Source organism: Monodon monoceros, unplaced genomic scaffold, assembly GCF_005190385.1.
Source record: "Monodon monoceros isolate NGI ecotype Baffin Bay Population unplaced genomic scaffold, NGI_Narwhal_1 Super_Scaffold_11, whole genome shotgun sequence".
NCBI classification, from domain to species: Eukaryota; Metazoa; Chordata; class Mammalia; order Artiodactyla; family Monodontidae; genus Monodon; species Monodon monoceros.
In genome coordinates, this window is record NW_021703767.1 from 90590293 (window position 1) to 90611556 (window position 21264).

The 21264-nt window shown below is 32.5% G+C and overlaps 1 protein-coding gene across 2 annotated transcripts in view; it reads right to left on the reverse strand.

The window, feature by feature from the left end:
* NAALADL2 (N-acetylated alpha-linked acidic dipeptidase like 2) overlaps window positions 1-21264 on the reverse strand; it is a 1153076-nt gene that overhangs the window by 184008 nt on the left and 947804 nt on the right. For both annotated transcript variants that reach the window (XM_029214633.1, XM_029214632.1), the window contains one exon: window positions 12878-12973. In XM_029214633.1, the coding sequence (XP_029070466.1) occupies window positions 12878-12973 (96 nt within the window). The remainder of the gene's footprint in view (window positions 1-12877; window positions 12974-21264) is intronic.

Here is a 21264-nt window from a genome sequence, read left to right on the forward strand (position 1 = left end):
ATTCACATCTCATCAAGTTACTCAGTCTCTCTGACACTCAGATTTCTTCCCTGTACAATTAGGATAATATTTACGGTGCACTGAATGAAGAAGAGAAGAATGAGAAGCCTGTCTACTCCATAAACTTATTATGAGAATACATGTATAATGAACAATAATAGTCTTATTCTCATTTGAAGTTTTAACATGAGAGGGATAAAGCAACACTGAATGGCTGCATTGCTTCACAATTAAGAGTGCTGATAAATTAATATAATTAGCATTTTCTCTCATCCTTATGTTGCTTTTCCACATAATTTGCAGTCTGTCACTTTTTAAATAATAATATATTAATCATTTTTTATTGTGCATCTATGGGTAATCTACATGAAAAATGATTCCTACGAGTTGACTGAAAGAAGAAATGTCACCTAGAGAGGTTCAATAAAGCCCGTATTGTTCCAAAAACCTATAACTTTCTTTCCTTGTTTTAAAATGCTTTTATTATTTCCCCAAGTCATCTGACATAAAAATGACATTTTCTTCTATTCTGAAATAACTCTGCTAAGATTCTCATCAGTCGCTTGTTTATACATTTGTTTGGTTCCATGTTCACGGTCATTTAGTGCAGTCATTCTGGCATATCCATCTGCCTTCATACCCTCCTCCCACTGGGTTATCACTAGTCTGGATTAGCCAAAATTATTAATCAAAGCAGATATGATGAACCATAATTACTTGGTCTTCCTTAGTCTCATTCTTCCAAAGCAGGAGTTTTTAAACATCCACTGTGAGCCTCAGAAAATGTTCATATTCAAGATCTTAAATAGAGAGGACTTAAAAATACCCAAGAAGTGATTTTTTTTCAAAAAAAAAACAAAGATAAATTATGCATGGAGAAAACAATTCAGTTTATCAACAACAAAAAACGGTCTCCATTCTTTCTGTGTTTAAAAAAATAGATCACTTTTTTAAGAGTAGTACTCTTGCAAAAACTGATGTAATTATAAAAGTAGCTATATACAAAACTCATGCACTTGGATCTCTAAGAGTACTTAGAGAATCTCTATCTCTGTAATTCATGTTGCCAATTGAGAGAATACAGCCATCTCGTGGCAACCCGTAAAACTTTAGACACAAGGTCCTGAGGCACAGTGACCACATTTCCAAAAACAAATTGGAGCCAAACAACTTGATTTTATAATTAACTCATTGAAATCAGGAAAATCTCCCGAAAGTGGCAGCTTGATTGTCCCTAGGAGGGCTCTGAAGGATATGAATAAAATAAATGTGAACCATTTCATTAAGAGTATCTAAATCTTTTATCTGGCTCTTTGCTGAGGAAGTAAGCAGGGTAAGAAAAGGTGAAAAGAAATCACAAATTCCATCTTTCCTTTTCATTGCTCTGGGAATTAGTTACTTGGATCATATAAATGTCTTTATAGCATATAAATTGGGTGGCACTTAGGAGTTGTGATTAATATTTTGTTAATAAATTTCTTGTATTTAGATCAAATTTCTCATTATTTGAGATTATAATGAAACTTACACTAATTATACAAATGCTTTGTTCATTCATGTATTTTACAAACTTTTTTTTTTACATTTGCCTTGTGTTCTGAAGTTGTCTAATACACTTTACCATCTTCTCAATGTCACTGTTTTTTCCAATGTCCCACATTTTTCTTATACTCTTCCTCCATCCTTTACATACTAAACTTGTTGTTAATACAGGCTAATCAAATGACAATTAATGTAATATCTCCATAGGCGCTTAAATATGCATCTCTAATATTTCAATCCCTAAGTCTATAAAATGCATTGTTACTAATATTTCAAGCACTTAGTAAAAAATGTATACTTAACTGCTAAACTGAATGTCAGTATCTTTGCTTTGGCCAAAAATGGCAAGGAGAAATTTTAGGCTTTACAGAGACTCTTGTAAACTATTGCTGAAATAAGAATTCTACAGTTTTATTCAGTAGGCTGATCACTGATAGCCATGCCTTATATCAAATACAAACATCTCTTAGACTGAGACATGAGAAATCAAATCGGGAAATGAATAAATGCCAACAGCCAAAATGAACAACCCCTAGAGTGTGTAGTATCTCAATATCTGTATGCTTATTTTATTTCAATGGCAATCTAGAGTATTTGCTGAAATCTGGATCAATGTTGAACTGGAGAAATAGTGATAACTGTAAATGAATTAATTACCACTTGTTTAGTAAACAAAATCTTTTAAACATGAAGTTCTTGGGTCAGCAATAAAATGAAACACAGAAATACCCTGCTATACACAGAGGCATACATTCAGATGTTTCTAACATTGACAAGAATATCACCCCTTAAGGGGCAGGAAGGGATTCTATCTTGAAATAGTTATTAGTGCCTCATCTTTTGAATATAAGTTACCATCCAAAAAATTAGTTGCTTTTGGTTACTTTAATTAGTCCATAGGCTTACAGAGGTCCTCACAGTGGGGTTTCTTAAATCAGCGATTCCTTGAAGTTTCTAAGGGTCAATCACCTCCTTAAAAGTAGAAGGTCATAACTGATGAGTATTTTAGGATACAGGTTGGCCAATAGGTTTATCTCATATGTCAAATCCAGTGAATTCATACTGGCTGTCTAAAGTGATATATTAAGAATAACGCTAAGTTTCAGCGTAAATATGATAATTACCTTTGGATGTCTACCAAGGGGGCAGAAAAAGAGATTTGCTTCATGAATACAGCAAGTTTTCTTACTCTTTTAAGTCCATTTAATACTTCATAGGATGCAGTGAAACTGGGAGGAAATGCAGTAACCTAACTCATTTTGTGAATATTTCCCATCTATATTTCACTCTTTTTTTTTTCCATCGCCTGTTCCCTTTCAGGTGGTTACAATGACTAGACATACCAGAGTAATAGCAACCTGTAAGCAGAAATGCTTCCACTGCTTAGCACTGATTTTGCCTTTTCCAAAATACTGATTCTTACTCATTTGTAGACAGAAACATTGTTGCAACTGGTAGCAGATTTAGTGGTTGTCTCTGAAACACTATTGCTACTCTAATTTATACTGTTTTGCTGCAGCCACATATTGTGAATGGGATTGACTCCAGTTCCAAGGGAAAGAATGACTTCTAAACTAATCAGGGTAACTTTAACCCCTTTTCCATGGTGATCAGTTTATGTAAACCTGGTGTAATCCAGTCAGCATAGTTATTACCCTATTCACAAGAAATGATTCAAAATAAGCATAAGATCAATTCAGAATATGATTTTTTTTTTTTTTTTGGTTGCTGGGGCTTTCTAGCATCATTGCTGTCCTGAGAAAAGAGATCCTCTCCTGCTTTGACAGAATTATGTACAGGTATGATTCCAGAAACTGCTGTCAGCATTTTTGTACCATGGAGGAATTCCACTAGTAAAAAGTCCAGCAGAGAGAAAGGCAGAGCTGAAAGGATAACAGATAAGTAGATCTGTGTTTGAGCTCCTCGTGAAGCATGAATCTCCTAGACATTTCACTTGCATGAGAAAAATAGAATTCCTTTATTTTTATTAAACATTTGCACATGGGTCTTTACTAACAGCAAACAAAATTGTTCTGACATGTACCTTTTTCAGTTTTGAAGAAAATGTCTTTAAAATGGATTACCCTCTCTTCTGTTTTCTTGAAAGTCAGTAACTATACAGATCACGGTTCTTTTTCTTAATGACTCGGGAACATAATTATGATCATTCATTATTATTTTATTTTAGAATGCAGAAATATTACTATTTGAACCTTCACTAAGTGATTCAAGGCCACTGTAATTTCAAATGTAATGAAGTCCTAAACCTTGATTTTGTAAAATTTAATTGACATACTAATAAATAAAACCTAACTGAGTCAAAGTAAATACTGTTTTCCTATCATAATGCCTTTCAAACAAAAATTTGTTGATTTCTTCAAATCTAATTCTTGCTCAGTTTCTGAAATTCAATTCAATGTCATAAAAATATTCATATTTTTGGAATATATTCATTCTATCCTAAAATATCAATTATTGTGAACTCTTCAAGAGAGACACTGGATAATCAAATGATGACTATACTGGATGCTAAAAAAAAAATGGCAATTTTGAATATTTTCTATATCACACCAACAGCAGAATTTACAGGTCCAAAGATTATTTTAAAAAATACAGTAGACATTCATTCTTCCCTGGAAAAGAAGGTATACGTACATACATACATATATTGATATAATTCAGTGCTTTCCAAGAAATAATACTGAGAGCAACTAGCACTGAAAAACCGTATCGTTGATCAGTTAATACCACACTGTGTGTGTGCGCGCGTGTATGCATGCACATGCACGCGTGAGGGGATCTTTTATTATTGTCACCCATGGGGTCAGTGGGTACTCCCCAGGACATTTAAGTATCATGATCAAAGTTCATTATAACAGACTCCAATAGACTGCTCAGCGTCTTCTGGTTTGTTGTATTATATTAGGTATTTTTTTAGTAAGTGGTCATTGCCTGGGGATTTTAATTATTTTTATTATACAGAGGCTTTGTTTCAACAGTACGTTTTGGAAGGACATTTGACCTGCCTACCTAGAGCTAATCTGTTATCCATTGACTACCCTGCCCTTTGCCTCTGTACTTCTACAGACCTTTGAGAAGGATGTTATCTGAGAATGGTATGAAAGGGCAAAGACTCTCTCGTTCAAAGTGAGAAAAAAATGCAGAAATCAACATTCAAATTCACTTTCTACTTATGAATAGATCTCTGAAGTAAGAAGGACTTGTATTTAGCGCATACAAAATTCAGTTATCATCAAAAAAAGTTACTTTATGAGGCTACTGCTTCTTGAATTCGATATAAAAACTTCCTGAAGTAGGCTGTCTTTAAAAGACTGTCATATTATTTACAGGTGATCACAGAGCTTCTTATTCTGATTTATATTACTATTATAATTATATTCTGTAATAAACACATGCCAAAATCAGTTTTTACATATATATATAAAAGAAAAATATATGTTCAGAAAATAACAGTTTTTCTACTTATTCCTATCTTAATATACAATAATAACTCCTTTAATATGTTGTAGCAGAATATCTACTTTGATGAATAACTTCTCTTTAAAAAGGGAGTCAAATTTTGACAAGCTTATATTGTGTGATAATTTGCTTTTGAGTAATAAAAACAAAAAAGAGAAACTGATAGTATAAGGCATGCCTTTAGAAGCTATAATATTTGTGCAGTATAATGAAACACCATAAACCAAACCTCTCTAGGCAAGAAGAAATATAATCAGCGCACTCTCCAATTTTAGTAAATGAAGATATTGAGTTTAATTATACATTTATAAAGAAAATACACACCTGTAGTATTTCCCTTTCAAAGCATAAGAGGTTGGTTTTAATATCCTATCATCTCCCTTGAGTAGCTCCAACCAAAATTCTTTATTACAAAGTACAGTCTCTGCATTGAAAATACATATTTGAGATGTTTTCTGGTTTAGCTCATGTCATGAACACATAGAGTGTAGATCTCTATGGAGACATTTTGTATCTAGTAACAATAATTTGATATAGCAGAAAAAATTTCCAAAGTGTTTTTAAAAATAAAAACAAAAGCTTTAAATCCGCAGCTTCAGAATAACCTCAAATGTACACATAAACAGGATTAAAGAATATCATTTTGTTTGCTTTACTAAGTAGAATACAATATTCTCATATTTTATCCAAACAATACATCAACATTAGAGATACTTGGAAGACAATCAGATTTGCTCATTCAGATTAGAAATCATAGCCAGGTTTTCTAAGCATTTAAAGAACTGCACCAGAAATTCTATTAGCTCATGAACACAACATGCCTTTGAAATTCAGGGAAAAGAGTAAAAGATATTTGGTCTCATCCCTTTCCTCTTACTTCATACAAGGCAACTGAGCTACATTTTTAAACTATAGCTGAGAATGACATCTCAAAAGAAGTAAAATCATTCTGTATTTTAGTCTGCCTCTCCATTCTGGAGTTATGAGTAGGTTCTTTTAAGTTTTCAGTTACCATGCTATAAGAATCTTAATATAACAACTGGTACAAACATATTTTAATAGTGACATTTAGAGATAACTGCAGATTCATATTTCACAAGTCATGTTTTTAAAATAATATATTAGCAGAATATGACTCCATTAATTAAAGTGATGCTGGTTAATCATTTCTAAATGAAGATTGACAGCCAAATGCAATTAATATTAACTGAAATGGTTAAAAGTTACAATTATTTAAATGTTTTTCATCACTGAGGACACCACCATTAGCCTTTGTCCACACGACTGCAAAACTGAGTTAAAACTTGTAGCTATAAGTAAGGGCAAATACAACTATATTGATAGAATATAAACTATGTAAGAATTATTAGCCTTGATTTCTAGGCTATACACAAATGCTGCCTTACTCTGCAATGTAATCTGAGTCTGATACTTTCTCCATATATATAATGGAAATAAATATTATATTATTCCTACTGCTTTCTCTTTGCGATATTGTAATGTCCAAATAATTTTAGTAAAAGGTCTCTATTTTGACATTATGTAAGAAAAAAAAGAAATGTATATCCATTTAAGAATATTTTAAAAACCATATACTAATAAAAATACTAATATTGCATATCCTATACTAATTAAAAATAAAAGAACCATTTTTTTTATAAGGTGGGAAAAACAATGAAAGGACTAATAAACTGATATTTCTGGAGGAAGCTCACAAGCAGAATTAGGTCATTTGCTGGTTTCCATGGTACCACATGTATAAGGTATTTTTTGTTTTACTGGATGTACAATTCATGCTCAGAGGTTTTAAAATATAATATTGAGCATTTGGGGTTCCAGAGGAAAAGTACTATTAATTCAATAATATGACAGATAGTACCTTTTCTCTGCCACCCCAAATGCTCTATATTCACATTTGATTTTAAAGTTCTTTCCTTCTAAACATAGCTGCATTTATTTATTTATTGAATGTCTATTATGGCAAACTTTTAGCAATAAAATGATAATAAAATACATTAAATCCCAAAACACATAAAATAAATACAGGACATTACATCATAGACAAGTAGATCAGAGAAAGGGGTACCAAGCTGGGTGAAGCTATTTATGGAAAATAGAAGAGAACTGAGGAGCAGACATAAATGAAGAGAAAAACAATTTTAAATTTCCAAATACTTGGTTCAAAAGTTATAGTAAATGAGCAGTTGATTGGGTGAATATACTTTTTTTTCCAATTAAAAAAAATGTGGTAAAACACACATAACTTAAAATTTACCATCTTAACTACTTTTAAGTGTACAGTTCAGTGATATTAAATACATTCATAATGTATAATCATCACCACTATCCATCTCCATATCTGTTTTCACCTTTTAAAGCTGAAACTCTATACCCATTAAAGAGTCAACTCCCCACTCTCTTCTCCCCCTCACTCCTGGCAACCACCATTCTGCTTTCTGTCTCTGTGATTATGACTTATCCTAGGAATCTCATGTAAGTGGAATCATATAGTATTTTTCTTTTGGTGACTGGCTTATTTCATTTAGCATAGTGTCCTCAAGGTTTATCCATGTTGTAGCAAATGTCGGAGTTTCCTATCTTTTAGAGGTTGAATCATATTCTGTTGTATGTACACACCACATTTTGCTTATCCATTCATCCATCTATGGACACTTGGGTGGTCTCCACATTTTAGCTATTGTGAATAATGCTACTATCAATATGGGTGTACAAATATCTCTTCAAGATGCCACTTTCAATTCTTTGGGGTATATACCCAGAAGTGGAATTGGTGGATCATGTGGTAACTCTATTTTTAATTTTTTGAGGAATTGCCATGTTGTTTTCCACAGCAGCAGTACTATTTTATATTCCCACCAACAGTTCATGAGGGTTCCAATTTCTCCAAATCCTCACCAACACTTGTTATTTTCTGTTTTGTTTTGTTTTATCTTTTGATATTAGCCATCCTAATGGGTGCAAGGTGGTGTGTGGATATGCTTTTGAACATTTCTCCTTCTTAGAATAGCATCATCCTGTAGATTTAATGAAACACTCTACCCTGGATTGTTTGTCCTCTCCATCTTTCTTTTTGTCCTCATCATGAATACTGTCAGGGTAACATCATCTCTATCATTAGTGATGATGAAAATGTTCCATAACGTATGCTATTCAGTGCAGTAGTCACTACCCATATGTGATTACTAAGCATGTGGATTGTAGCTAATGAGATGGAGAAAATGAAATTCTAATTTCATTTAATTAATTTTTAATTTAATTTAAATCCACATGTGACTAGTGGTTATTATATCAGATAAAGCATTTCTAGATCCTACTTCTTCCTGAGCTCTAACCTCACGTACCCAACTGCTTCCTTGACATATCTGCCTAGATGCACTATAGTAAACAAAATTCCACATATCCATCGTCAAACTCATTATCACTTTCTTCAGGCCAGCCCCTAATGTAGTTAATTCAATAATATCAACTTTGTCCAAGATAGAATTATTCAAATGATTCTTTACTATTCATTCTGCTTCATGTTCCATATCCAGTAAATCATATATCCTGTGCATATCCAGTGCTAGAAATATCTCTTAAATCTATCTTCTCTTTTCTAAACTACACATCATCATGTCTTGCACACTACTACCAACAACCTACTCTTTAAGGAACTCTCAAGGGAAATTCACTGATATTAAGATAAAGTTAAAATTCTTAAATTCCTCAAGCATCACCTCTCTGGTGAATTCTTCAAGTCTCATAGAGGTAAAATCTTCATCCTCTTCCCTCCCATACGTTGCCCATATTACTATCATCTCTTTTAGTATGTTATATTGAAATGAATTGCTTACCTTGGACCCACTCCTGTATGTTAATTGTTTTTTATTTCAAGTGTTTTGCTTCATCCTTGGCTTATAGTAGGCTACTAGAATGCTTAGATATCTAATAACAATTTATGAGCTCAATGCTGATATTTAGAAATATAATGAGAAAATTCCTAGGTGTAGAAGGAGAAATAAGCCTATTTCAAAACATGAATCCATGGTGATTTTATTCATTTATTAAAGGATTAAGCAGCTAAGATTTATATTGGTATTTCATTCATGTTTAGTCTTTGGAAGAATTAGTTTGGTCTCTATGATAATTTAAAAAAACAAATGCTATTTTTTAAGGTAATTTTAAGGTAATTTAAGGTAACTGAAGAAAACATCTTCAACATCGATGTAAGGTACAACCCTTCAGCAGCTTTATACTGTACCACCTGACTGTCCCTGAATCCATGATAAATTACACATTTTGGCATCAATATTAAGACTTATTCATTACTTTCTTGGTTTCATGCTTTATATCAAAAAGACAAATGCCAAGATAAATTCAAACTTTGTAAAACATTTTTTTAAAAAAAGGAACTATAGGACAACATTGGAAAACTACTTACTAGGATTCAACTCACAGCTCACATCCCATGTATGAGTGTGGTTTATTTATTTTTAATTTATTTTTAATTCAGAAAAGCACTAATGAAAAATTATTAAATTTTTAATGCTTAGAAATTGTAATTTAATTTAACATAAATTATATTTGTGGTATATAACAAAGGTCTAGAATGCAGTTATTAATTTGGAAAAAACAACAGATTGTATTATATGAACATTTCTATAAGATGTATATTTTTGTATTTAATTAGATAACATTAAATATATGATTGTGTTATAGTGTTGTGTATCAAGTTTAAACTTTTATTGGGAAAATAAGGAATAGTATCTTCAGTATTTCCATTGTTTCTGATTTCTTGAAAATGTTTTAGTATTGATATAATAGCAATAATAACTGCGTTATCATTTTACGAAGTGTTCTTCATATTTCATATCATTTTCATAATTGACAGTGACAGAATTTAAACCTATCTATATCTTTCTATTCAAAGTCCAGCACTATTTCTATAATATCACACTGCTATGTGGATTATAATAAACGTGATATACTGTGATAATACCACTATTATCCTTACTGAAACAAAATATTCTAAAGACCTCAACCCTTCACAAATTAAATTTTATACTCCATTTACACACGTTAACTTATCACTATATTCTCAGTATTTAATTAATTAATTTAGTTATATGCTTTCATATCTAAGTTGGTATTTTTTTCTCTCTTTTCTTTAAAGTAAAAGCTAAATGTAGAAAATTCAAGTAGGGGCCTATTTTGAAGACATTAGCACTAGTATTCTTTAATGTGGCAATAATTATACTCAATTATATATATATTGCATTTCCAGAGAAAATGTACACACCATCTTTTCAATCTCAGAGAATCCTAGTGAGAAAATCCATTATGACTGTACCATTTTTTGATGTAGAAAATAAAGTTCTACTAAATAATATAACAAGTTGGGAGTCAAGATAGAACTAAAATCCATATTTCCTAGTTTTGTGCTCTGGTCAACCCCTCTATATTTATACTTTCATTTTGTTGTTGATCAAAGAAAATCTGATTTTAAAACAAAGTATCTATTAAACACTTTTTTATTTTTATGGTTCAACAAGTTCCTATATTGGTGAAATAAGACTGAACTTCTGAAGCACAATTTCTTCCCTTGGCCTGAGTCTACAACATGAGTGGTTACCACAGGTAATGTGATGACTGGGGAAACAGTATCAACATTAGGTAAATACATGCCATCATTTAAAAATGTCATAGAACACCTGCTTCTGCACTTTAGATTTTAATTTTTCATACACATAGAATCTTTCCACCATCCATTTAATGGGTTAAACATCTGCTTACACGAGAAATATATTTGAAAATACATGTAGAAATTGTACCAATATCTGTGCATAAATTTGTGTCTTCTTTCAAATGGCCTCTTATTTTCTGTTTCACACTAAGTACTGATCTCATATTTATGTGTCAGGCCATATTCTATGCTCCCCTACTCCCTCTGACCCATCCATCCTTGCTTCCCAACATTCTCTCAGGAGATGTAGGATGGCCGAGGCCTCATGTAGCAAGAATCAGTGAGTGTTTATACCTTTAAAATCAAAACCTTAGAATTTTCTCTGGCTAGGAATTTCATGTGCTAGACATTATCTTCTCATTATATACCTGGTATCAATATGTTCTCAAACTGCCCCTTCTATAAAAATCCATGAATTTCCTGATCCACAGAGAAAGGCAGAAAAATTGGAGAAAGTATTATTCTTTCATTGCCCTAAAAATCCTATAATGCTTTACTTAAAAATAAGTATATAAACCTAGGCTCTAAGTATCCATAACATTTGAACAAATATATATATACATACACATACATATAAACACACACACATCCTCATCCAAATGTATACAGATATATATACACAAATAGATATATAGATAGATATAGATATAGGTATCAGATTTGTATTTCTTTCTCTCTCTCTCCCTCTCCCTCTCTCTCTCATGGTCTCTCTCTCCCTCTCCCTCTCTCTCTCATGCTCTCTCTCTCTCTCTCTCTCTCTCTCTCTCTCTCTCCCTCTTTCTTTGCACATCAGGAGTACAGTTAAGATTTTAAATGCTAAGGAGTTATTATTTGGGGGCCACGTCTATTTTACTATATCCAAATAAGAATGAATAATGATCAGAGAATATATATATTCAACACTAAATCAAGGAACTAGATTAGACTGGAAAGGAAAGAGCTATAAATGTAGTTAAAGTTCAGAAATCTTGAGCTTAGGAGAATTTTACATAAAATATGGTCCAAACTCTACTTATTTTAAAAGTTCAGAAAAAAATAAACGTACACATCTCTTAAACGTGAGGGTAGACCTAAAATTTTAGTTTTTGTATTCTGAGCTCATTCCATTGCCACTCATTGAGTTCAGTTATTTTACCACAATTCCTCTTTCTAAAGCAGAAAAACAGCCTTGTAAAATTTCACTAAGAAGATTTAAGAATGATTCAATCTTTCAACTAAGCATATATAAATATGGATTATTTTAAGTGTACTGAAATGCCAATATTCTGTACAAACTCTATCCCCCAAAGACTGGTTATGACTGGTTAAATCAATTGTTGGTAAATGTAAAAATTCACATAATGTCATATGATCTCAGAACATTAAACTTATTTGCTCCATACTGTAGGATTTAATTTTCTTCATTATATAAACTCACAGCCAAGTATATACCATAAAAATAGGTATGAGCATCATCGAATAAAAGCAATTATTGTAAATTCAGTCTAACTTTTTCTTTAAGAAAAAGAACCTTTTTTTTTTTTTTTTTTTACTGCAACAATAAAGTACCACAAACAACAATGTGGAATCTAAAAAACACAACAAACTAGTGAATATAACAAAAAAGAAGCAGGCTCACAGATATAGAGAACAAACTAGTGGTTACCAGTGGGGAGAGGGGACAGGGAGGAGAAATAAAAGGGCATGGGAGTAAGAGGTACAACTATTATGTATAAAATAAGCTACCAGGATATATTGTACAATACAAGGAATATAGCTTATATTTTATAATAACCGTAAATGGAGTATAACCTTTAAAAATTGTGAATCACTATTGTATACCTGTAATGTACAAAATATTGCACAACTGTACTTCAATTAAAAAATAATTGATTTTTTAATACAAATCATCAATTATTGGTCTGTATGATCTTGATTGAGTTGCTTATCATCTTTACTCCTTAGTAAAATAGTAGGAGGTATGTGAAATCCTCTCTAGTATATTCTCCAAATGAATATATATATATATACACACATATATATTTCTCTTGATTGGTTACTTTCCTTTCCTCCTTCTACTAACAGAAAGAACAAAACTTTCTCAATCTTTTCATGAATGCATTCCTCTCCTACCTTGGTAATGGTCTCGTGAAGTTTGAAAAAAGGATCCATTTCTTCAATTTTTGTTGCACGTTTAGGGAAAAAGCCTTCAGAGAGAAAACTTGGACCCTGTGGAAAACCAGAAAATAAACATTCTAAACTCTTCATTGATTTTGTTTTTCAAGCGCTTATTGGATTTTCTTTAAAGATTCAAAAGGACTCTAAATTGCTGTAAGGTTTCTGTTGATTGTTGGACTTCATTCTGCTGATATAATTAACCAGTCACAAAATATTTATAACTTAAAATGATTAGACTTCTATAACACTTGACATTATTTGTATTTACCAAAGAATGTTTTCTTACTCAAAAGAGATCATTATTTGCTGTTCACCCTTTTATTTTTCAAATGCAGACAGTGTAGAGTAAGATACCTTGACTGCAAAACCCATATCTAAAACCCCTTCTCTATTTTATATATTAAATTTTATGCTTAAAGACTGGTAGAATAGAATGTTTTTAATAAAAAAGAAGTCTAGGCAACAGGGTGCATAATATTTTAAGTACTGTAAAACTTACTTCAAAACAATAGTAGGATATGTTTTGAGTAGAATGACCTCATGGCTTTATGTGCTGCCAATAAAGTTGTAACGTTGTATCAGACCCTTAGCATGAAGATGGTTGAAATGAATCAAGATATTGTAATTAATCATTCTGTACTTGCAGGTGCAGATAAATTTCAGGATGCAAGAAGACATGGGATGCTGATAAGGTAGCTATCTGCTATGGTCTGAATATTTATGCCCCCCCCCCAATTCATATGCTGAAATCCTAATCTCCAAAGTAACAGTATTAGGAGGTGGGGCCTTAGGGATGTAGGTCATGAGGGCTTTGTTCTCATAATTGGAATTAGTGTCCTTATAAAAGAGACCTCACAGAGCTCCCCAGCCCCTTATGTGAGGATACAGTAAGAATTCTGCAACCTGGAGGAGGGCTCTCACCTAACCATGATGGCACCCTGATCTTGGACTTCCAGCCACCAGAACTTGAGAAATAAATTCCTGTTGTTTACAAGCCACTCAGTCTGTGATACTTTGTTATAACAGCTCAAATGGACTAAGACAATACCTAAAACAATGCTCTTATAATTATCAACACTATAAGTATCCTATGAAACAATTATTATCTACATATAATTTTCATTTGAAAACCTGAAGTAACTAAACTTATTTGTCTAAAAAAATATAAGATTGGGACAGAATATATGTACTTATGCAGGTGACAGATATATAGAAAAAAAGAAAAATAGATGGTGGATACACAGATAGGTAAATTTTTCAAAATCTATCATGGGAAAGATAGATTAAATCAAGTCTACACCAACAATGACCACACAGGATAACAAATTTAATTTGAATTCTATTAGAACTGTTTGTTAGAGTAATCCAACAGCAGAACAGACTACATTGGGATATATCAATAGTGGGAAAGAAAGTTAGGATGCTGTAGTTGATAGACTCAGAAGTCATACACATGAGAAATGAAACCAACATAATTGTAAGTCTTCATATATTAAATAATTCTGGGATCAAACAGACTCTTAACCCCCTATTTTGAACAATACTGCGATAAAAAAAATAAAGTAATTTAGCTGTTTGCTCCAGCATATATGCACTTTTCGATAATAAGACCATGAATCAACCAAATAGCTTACCTATCAAGACTAACGATTATTTGTCAAAACTTGTTTATGTTCCTCTCCTCATTTTAACCACCAATCTAAAAGTAATTTTAGAAACTGCCCAGTTCCAACCAGTATTCCAGTTTTTAAGACCTGCCATAAAACCACACAGCCAAGGCCTAAAATATCATAAATGGCCTTTCCTAATTTCTCCCCATTTTGAGAGACTACTAAGACTCAGTGCTATGGGTTGAATAATTCATATGTGAAATCCTAGCCTTTAGTACCTCAGAATGTGATCTTATTTGGAAATAGATCACTGCATAAATAACTAAGTTAGAATGAGGTCATACTGGAATAGAGTTGGTCCCTAGTACAATGTGACCGGTGTCCTTATAAAAAGAGGAAATTTAGAGACAAATTTGTACACAGGGAGAAAAGCATTCAAATATGAAGGCACAGATTGGAGCGATGTGTCTACAAGCCAAAGAACTCAAAAGATTGCCTCAAAATCACCAGAAACTGGTCAAGAGGCTTGGAACTGATTCTCTGTCACAGACCTCAGGAAAAACCAACACTGATAACACCTTGAACTGTTAAGACAATACATGTCTGTTGTTTAAGTCACTCAATCTGTTGTGCTTTGTTATGGTAGCCCTAGGAAACTAATACACTCAGTCAAGGTGGTATTCTTCTTTACTGAAATAGGTCTAATACACTTAATTTTGTTTATCAACAGAGTTTTGTGGAGGTATTCTGGGCAGTCAACATAGAAATAGGTTAAAATTTTGGTTTTGCCACTTAACAGTTGTGCCATATTAAGCATCTTAATCTCCAGAGGATTAGTTACAGCATCTAAGAAACTTGGAGAATAACATATATTTCACAGAGATGTTGTGAACAGTCCAATCCTGCTACATAGGAGACACTATGTTTAATAACATTGATGATGTTGCTAAAAACAATAAATATCATAATAATGATGGTGAGGGTGGTGATGATGGGGTAGTGATTACGGTATGATGCTGAACTAAAGGAAATCCAAAGACTCTATGTGATCCTGGGAGAAACAGTGTACAATTTGCATAGAGGTATCTCTGAATTGACTTTAGTGAAAGTATGACATGGACAATTTGCCGTATTCATTTTCATTTAATAATTAAGCTTGAAGTTCTTAAAAAGTTTGTCCCATGAGTAATTGTAAATAAAGTTGAAATAATTTTATCTGATTAGTATACTTAGCAAAACAAAACTTCATAAATAGTGCAAAAGTAAACTATCAGCGAGCCTCAAAATGAATGATCCCATAAGAATAGAAATTGGGAATTATAATTAATGAGGTTTTTATTGAACGTTCAATTATTCAAAAACAGAACATATTAAATTAAATTATCCATATGTGCCTTATTCTCTAATATAATCTCCTTCTCTTTCTGGTTCCTTCACCTATCTCTTTCATCCCATTGTTTGTTTCTACTGCCTCATTTTTATAAGCATTTAAACAATATGCATTTGACAATTACTGTATGCCAGGTCCTACACTAAATGCAGGATGTTGTCCTTAATCTCATGGAACTAAATCTAATGCGATTTGGATGATAATCTAACATCAATGTGTTTTAAAATATTAAGACACTACCATTCCTTTTCAATATAATAATCATCATTTATGAACAGTTATTTATATATCCTGACGTAAAAAATAATGAAAAGATTAAAAAAAAATATATGCTTTGTAAAAGGTTTTCACTGCTATCAAATTAACTATTATTGATAGCTGTTTGATAATGGCTCCCACCTGTTGATGAACAGAGGCAAGTAAAACACCACTAACCATTTAGAGAGCACTTTCGTTTAGAACAATTCATTGATAGACTGAAATGAAAGAGTAAGTTAAGATATGCAGAACTTAGTATTGTATGTATGTCACATGGAGATCATAGTAAGAATATCACAGAAGAAGTGATATTGATAAGAAAAGTCTATCCAGGATCTAGTTTAAAATTCAGTGTCTCCCCAGCCTCTAAACTTACTTGTCCTTTCTGTAACATTTAACAATATTTAGCACACCTTTCTTCTTTCAACTCTTTTTCCTAAAGTCCATGATTTGACTCTGCTGGTTCTCCATTTATATATTATTTTCTACCTATAACTGGATTCTCTTTTCCTTTTTGAGCCTTTATTGTTTCTAGGTGGTCTACCCAATCTTCTCCTTATCACAGTCTCCCTAGGTGGTTTGGTCTACTTTTCTGGCTTCAATGACCAAATTCAGATTGATAATTCCCAAATCTTTATCTCTAGCTTAGTTCCTGTTTTTAGTTCATCATTTTTTGCCTACAAGAGCTTTCAGACACATCAACTCATGTTGCAAATCATGAGCATGTGTTCCCCCATTGTCACCTTAATTTCTTACCTTGGATAATAGCATAATACCTACATTTTACCTAAATGTGAAATTTTATGTCATTCTTAACTCCCATTTCTTGCAACCTTAGTACCACAGAACTACACTAGCCAATTTCTTTCTAATCTATATGTTTAGACAATTCTCTACAAGTTCTTATTTGTTGCCATAGTCCAGTTACTCATTACTTTCACCCAAACTATGGTCCTTATTGTCTGTAGAGGAAAGTCCAAACTCATTAGTATATTTCACAAACAAGTCCCAACCTATCTTCTTTCACCTTTAAACAAGTCTTTCTTTCCCATAAACTTATTTGCACTATTTTCATATAGCTACTGCTTAAGTCACAGCAGTCTATTCACCAAACCTTGAATTCATCCTTAGCTTTGCTATCTCTGTCCCTTTGTGCCATTTCTTCTTCTGCCTGGAATGTTTTTTTCTTTATCTGTTTATCAGGCTTCTTTCTGTAACTGTTTTCCTCGATCCTCACCAACCCATCAGAATTCATATTTCTCTTGTCAGTCTTTCCATATCACCTTGTGTTTGTTTTTTACTCACCATTTATTACATTTTTGTTATATTTCTGTTTTTATCACTATACCATGAGCTTTTTAAGACTTGAGACTCTTTTCTTATTAAATTAGTCTAAGACTGCCAGACAACCTTGAGTAAGTCATTAATCTCTCAAGCTTGGTATCATCCTCCATAAAGCTGAAATGTAAATATACTTGCCCTTCTAACACCAGAGAGCTCATGTCAGGATCAAGCAAAATAACAAAGCATACAAAATGCTCAGTAAGGAGGAAAGGACTACACTAGTACTGGATGGTGTTTGATTTTTATCACACTTGCTAGGAATTGCTTTTCTATATAACCAAGAGTCAGAGTTTTGAAATTTAAATTACTAAAAATTTGTATTTGTATATTAAACTCTATGTGAAATTTTTCTTTTAAAACCTACAGTTGTTAAAATAAAGTTTGAAAATCATTTCTGTAGGTAATAGGAAGTCCTTGGAGGGTTTTGAACAGAGCAAGTGATATTTTCAAGTGTGTATTCAGGATAGCACACACTGATGCATATGTGGGGAATAAATTTAAAAGAGAAACGATGGAAACAGGAAGTATAGACAGAAGACTATTGCAGTAATACAGTAAGAAAGAGTGAGAAGTTAAGCCAGGACAGTGGTAGTAGAAACAGAGAGGAGGAGATGCGTTTGGTAAATGTTTGAGATAAAATTGGTACTACTTAGTAATTAAGTGGAGTTAGAAACCTTTAAAAGGGGTCAAGATTGCAAGTATTTCTAGATTTGATAAAATGAGTGATAAAATTGGAGGTGATGTGTTTGTGGGACATCCATGTGATGTTATCCCAGAAAATGAGGGATGTCATTCAACACCAATTTGGTTAAAGACTAAATTCTAGACTAAAGATATAACAATAATTTGAAAAGCATGTACATGGTAGTTAAAATGTAAAAGGGGACTACATGCAGACTTAGAAGTATACTGCGTATAGCACAGATGACACTCTGAATAACAAGTTCTCTGAATGGCACTGATATTTGAGTGGGAGAATAAAAATAAAACCCACAATGACATTATAGATGGAATCATCAGAGAAATGTAAAGATAACCAGGTGAGTGTGATTTCATGAGAGTCAAAAAGGTAAAGACTGTTTGGCAATAAATAATCAATGCTTCAAAGGAAGTGAAGAAATATGATAAGATAAAAATTATTCATCAGAAGTAGCATTTCAGAGATTCTTGGTGTTCTTTGTTGGAGGGGTCTCTGTGGATTCATGAATGCAGGAGACAATGCAATCAGTTGAGAGAATAAATGTGAAGAGAAGAAAGGAAATATCAACTATGAACTACATTATTCTCTCTAGAAATTAAGATTAGGCTGAGAAGTTAGAAAAATTGATCATTAACTATAGAGAGTAAAAGAATCGAGAAAGAGTTTATTTGTTGTTTTTTAGACTGGATTAAAGTGGATATATTTTTAATATAAGAGAAAGCATCCAGAAGATAAAAGAGATTTAAAAAATACCAGAAAATTTGGGGGAAATAAATAGATCACAGTCTTAAAGGAAAGGAATTCAAAGCTCACTAAAGTTACCCAGAAATCAGAGTTGTAAGTAGATGAGCCATTGGTGAAAAAGGATGAACTGAAGGCAGGCTAAAAATATGGTGGAAGACAATGTTAGTATGTAGACAGAGGTGAAGAAAGGAAAAAACACAAAAACAAAAACAAAGGTTATGTGTAGTTCAGCTCTAAACTGGATTGAGTTGACTAAACTTTAACTCACTACCATACAAAAATATACCCTTTGCATTTTTTTCCAGAAATAACCATTTAAAATATTTAGTCCATGTGGGCTTAGTGGGTGCTGAACTAGACAAAAACAGTCTGCATGCACTTGCTTTTTTACAGTTGGCACCCAATGAGCATGACCTGGAATGAATAGGATAATAATTGCCTTTTTCGTATACCAATACTAGGCTAAGCACTCTACACATATCACCTAATTTAATCCACAAACTTACTATTAAGGTAGAAACTATTATTACCCTGTCTTTACAAATGGGGGAACTGACAACCAATGAATTTCAGATAGTAGCTCAAGATCATACCATAAGTAAGTGGTAGAGCTAGATTTAAACCCAAGTCTCTCTGACTCCACAGCCTACACTTTCATTCCTATGCCACACACCTCCTTCTCACTGCCAAAGTTTCTCATAGCCTGAGATTCGGTGCTTTTGCATTTAAGTAGGAAAAGATTTCCCTCACCTCTTGTTCCAATTCCCTCCAAGTCCTAGTCTACTCTCTAAGTGGCATAAACACTATGCACAGTTTGAAGGATATAATCAAAGACTCCCTGCTTAGACTAAATAAAATTGAATCTAAAACGTTCCATGTGCACTTCCTTCATTGCAATATTCTCCTTTCTGCAATCAGAGAATATACACGTCAATACTTAAATTTAATATATGAAATTAAAACACTTGCAAGATTTGAATGGCACTGACATTCACGACATGCTGGGCTGAGGAAAAAGCTAATTAGATCCACAATTTTTGAAATATAACATTCTCTTTACTATGCAAAGTAAAACAGATCTGAGATGACGTGGAGCCCAAATAGAAGTGTAACAATCCAAGGGTCAAATACAGAACAACATCAGGACATTATTTTCTGAATTCACTCATGTTTTTCATTTCAATTATTTTTTTCAAGTTCTAGGATGGTCCATAGCATTGGCTTTATTGAGAATATTCAAGGCACCTTCATAGTTCTATTCATATTTATTTAGCATCCTAATTTGCGACTTGGATATTAGAAATCTTAATTCAATGTAAATATACAAAGCAAAACATGGAAAATTCAGATTAAATATAATTTTTACAAAGTCAAAAAATATTTATTAGAAAACCAACACTAAAAATTAGCTCTGTGTGTGTGTTTCTTAAACATTTTGCCTTTTCTTGTAAAGTACTTTTGAGATGGGGATAATAATTGTAATATTAGCCTTTGTGAATTATTCCATTGAATTCATGATTTATTTTTGGTCTTGAAGTTCTTACATGCCAACACAATACTTTTATAGGACCCAGTCTTCATATTTTAGACTTTCTTCAAGCTAATCAGTTTACTTATTTTGCATTCTTTCCTCCCTTAATCATCGAATGTGTGCCTGTCTTACCTATTAATAAATACAAACTGTGCATCACTAGTTAAATAGTCTATGCTTATGTTTTATTTTGTTTTGTTTTTCACATCACACTTTCTAGACAGATCAGGAGGCAGGGAAAGCTAAGGTACAACAACAAAGAGCCAAACAATAAAAGATGCTCTTATCAGAGTATTTCACAAATTAAGGCATTGTTATAATAAATGCCTTTAGTTTACTTATATTTTAATAGTAAATAATATTTTGATGGTAAATAATCAAGATTAAGTGCATAGATATGGCTTATTAAGCTTTCTTAATAAACATTAATTATTGCATATGGTAAAACCAATGAGTAGTGTTTGCTAATGCTTCCATATCTGTGCTGCCATTATGGATAGAAGAATAACACGTGACAATCCAGCACAAAGAGCAGGCTCAGGGGGAGGAACCCTGCGAAGGTTGTATTAACAAGGTGACAAAAAATGACTGATCCAAAGTCCCACTTATCAGCCCCGCAACTTCTAGGATCTCATAACATTAACTCTATAAAGAGTTGTTATAAACTCTACAGATGAGTTGTAAGAGATAACTCATCTCTTTTTACATTCTATCCCTTAAACTTCCATGAGAATTCTTTTGTTTTTTGTGTGTTTGTTTCCAGCA